The following is a 1,841-nucleotide window of genomic DNA, read 5'->3' as shown; positions in this document are numbered from 1 at the left end:
TTTAACACCTGATAAAACACCCATAGGATGTAAGTGGGTATACAAGATCAAGTATTGTGCAAATGGTGAAATTGAGAGACACAAAGCCCGATTAGTGGCCAAAGGGTTTACTCAACAAGAAGGGGTTGACTTTTTCGATACTTTTTCACCAGTTTCCAAACTCACCTCTATTCGAGTCCTACTTAGTATTGCAGCTGCTAAGGGATGGATTTTGGAACAATTGGACGTAGATAACGCATTCCTTCACGGTGATCTTAGTGAAGAAGTGTACATGACGATTCCTCCAGGATTACATAGATCCAAAAACAACCAAGCTTGCCGTCTTAATAAGTCTCTTTATGGCCTCAAGCAAGCGAGCCGCCAATGGTACAGTAAATTGTCTGAGGCTCTTCTGACTCTTGGTTATATACAAGGAAATGCAAATCACTCCATGTTTACTCGAAAGGTTGGATCCTCATTCACAGTGCTTTTGGTCTACGTAGATGATGTTGTACTTTCTGGTAATTCCCCATCTGAGATCACACGAGTGAAAGCTTTTCTACATGAGAAATTCAAAATAAAGGATCTTGGTCCTCTGCGCTATTTTTTGGGCCTTGAAGTTTCTCGCACTTCACGTGGAATTCATCTCAACCAACACAAATATGCATTGGAGATCCTCTCTGATATGGGGATGCTAGCAACCAAGCCCAGTTCTACTCCAATGGAGCCATCTTCTCGTCTCAGTCGCACCACTGGGTCCCCTCTGATAGATGAGTTCTCTTATCATCGCCTAGTTGGGCGCTTACTCTATTTGACAACAACGAGACCAGATTTCTGCTTCGCTGTTCAACAGCTTTCTCAATTTGTATCTTGTCCTCGTGATGCTCATCATCAAGCTGCACTTCGTATTCTTAAATACTTAAAAGGAGCACCAGCTTCTGGACTTTTCTTCCCTTCGTCTCCAGATATCCAGGTTCGTGCCTTTGCTGACTCCGACTGGGCATGTTGCCCTGACACTCGCCGGTCAACTGCAGGTTTCTGCATATTTTTTGGATCTTCTTTGGTCGCTTGGAAAACGAAGAAGCAATCAACTGTTTCTCGTTCCTCATCTAAAGCGGAGTATCGAGCTCTTGCCATTCTCACCTGTGAAATCCAATGGCTCCAACATTTGTTTCACGATCTGCATATTCAATGGCTTAAACCAGCCTCTGTTTTTTGCGACAACAAATCGGCCATTTATCTTGCCCATAATCTAGCCTTCCACAAGCGCTCCATACACATCGAAATCGACTTTCACATTACTCGCGAGAAACTTCAGTCAGGTCTTTTGCGACTACTTCCAGTGACATCCTCTGACCAGTTGGCCGACATGTTTACCAAGTCTCTTCCTCCGGCAGTCTTTCACACAGCTCTCTTCAAGTTGGGCCTTGTTAACATTCACGGTCCAACTTGTGAGGGGGTAATGAGGACAAGCCAAAATCCAAGCCCAGACAATAAAGGCCCACGACCTTCAGCTGATACAAACAGTCCAACCAACTCAGTTTCCACGTCAGATGACAGTTGCATTATGCCAACTAACCATAACAGAACGAATGTAGTTTGTTAGAGATCAATTATTCATCAAAGCATGTATAAATATTATTTTGTATAGTGCATTTGGTAAAAATTGATTGTATTCTGAACTCTTTGAGTAATGAAAAGTTTCAAGTTTTCTCTCAACTCTATTACTGCTAACTTAATTTTATTAGAAAGAAAGAGTGGTGAGGATTAAAATCTTGATCCCATAGTCATGTACCATGTAAAGCAATCATCACACCTAAAAGAAATTAGCTTATTTGTTCTATGTGCTCTGATATCATGTA

General features: G+C 42.0%; 1 protein-coding gene across 1 annotated transcript; it reads left to right on the top strand.

Annotated features, from left to right (window-relative positions):
* Window positions 1–271: 271 nt before the first annotated feature.
* Window positions 272–1,585, top strand: LOC133309098 (uncharacterized mitochondrial protein AtMg00810-like). Its single transcript, XM_061509839.1, has one exon. It carries the CDS (start codon window positions 272–274, stop codon window positions 1,583–1,585), a length of 1,314 nt encoding a protein of 437 aa, XP_061365823.1.
* The last annotated feature ends 256 nt before the right edge of the window (window positions 1,586–1,841 follow it).

Source organism: Gastrolobium bilobum, unplaced genomic scaffold (assembly GCF_033153095.1).
Source record: "Gastrolobium bilobum isolate Gb01-03AN ecotype WA unplaced genomic scaffold, APGP_CSIRO_Gbil_v1 utg14123, whole genome shotgun sequence".
Lineage (NCBI taxonomy): Eukaryota > Viridiplantae > Streptophyta > Magnoliopsida > Fabales > Fabaceae > Gastrolobium > Gastrolobium bilobum.
This window is presented reverse-complemented; position numbering and strand designations above follow the sequence as displayed.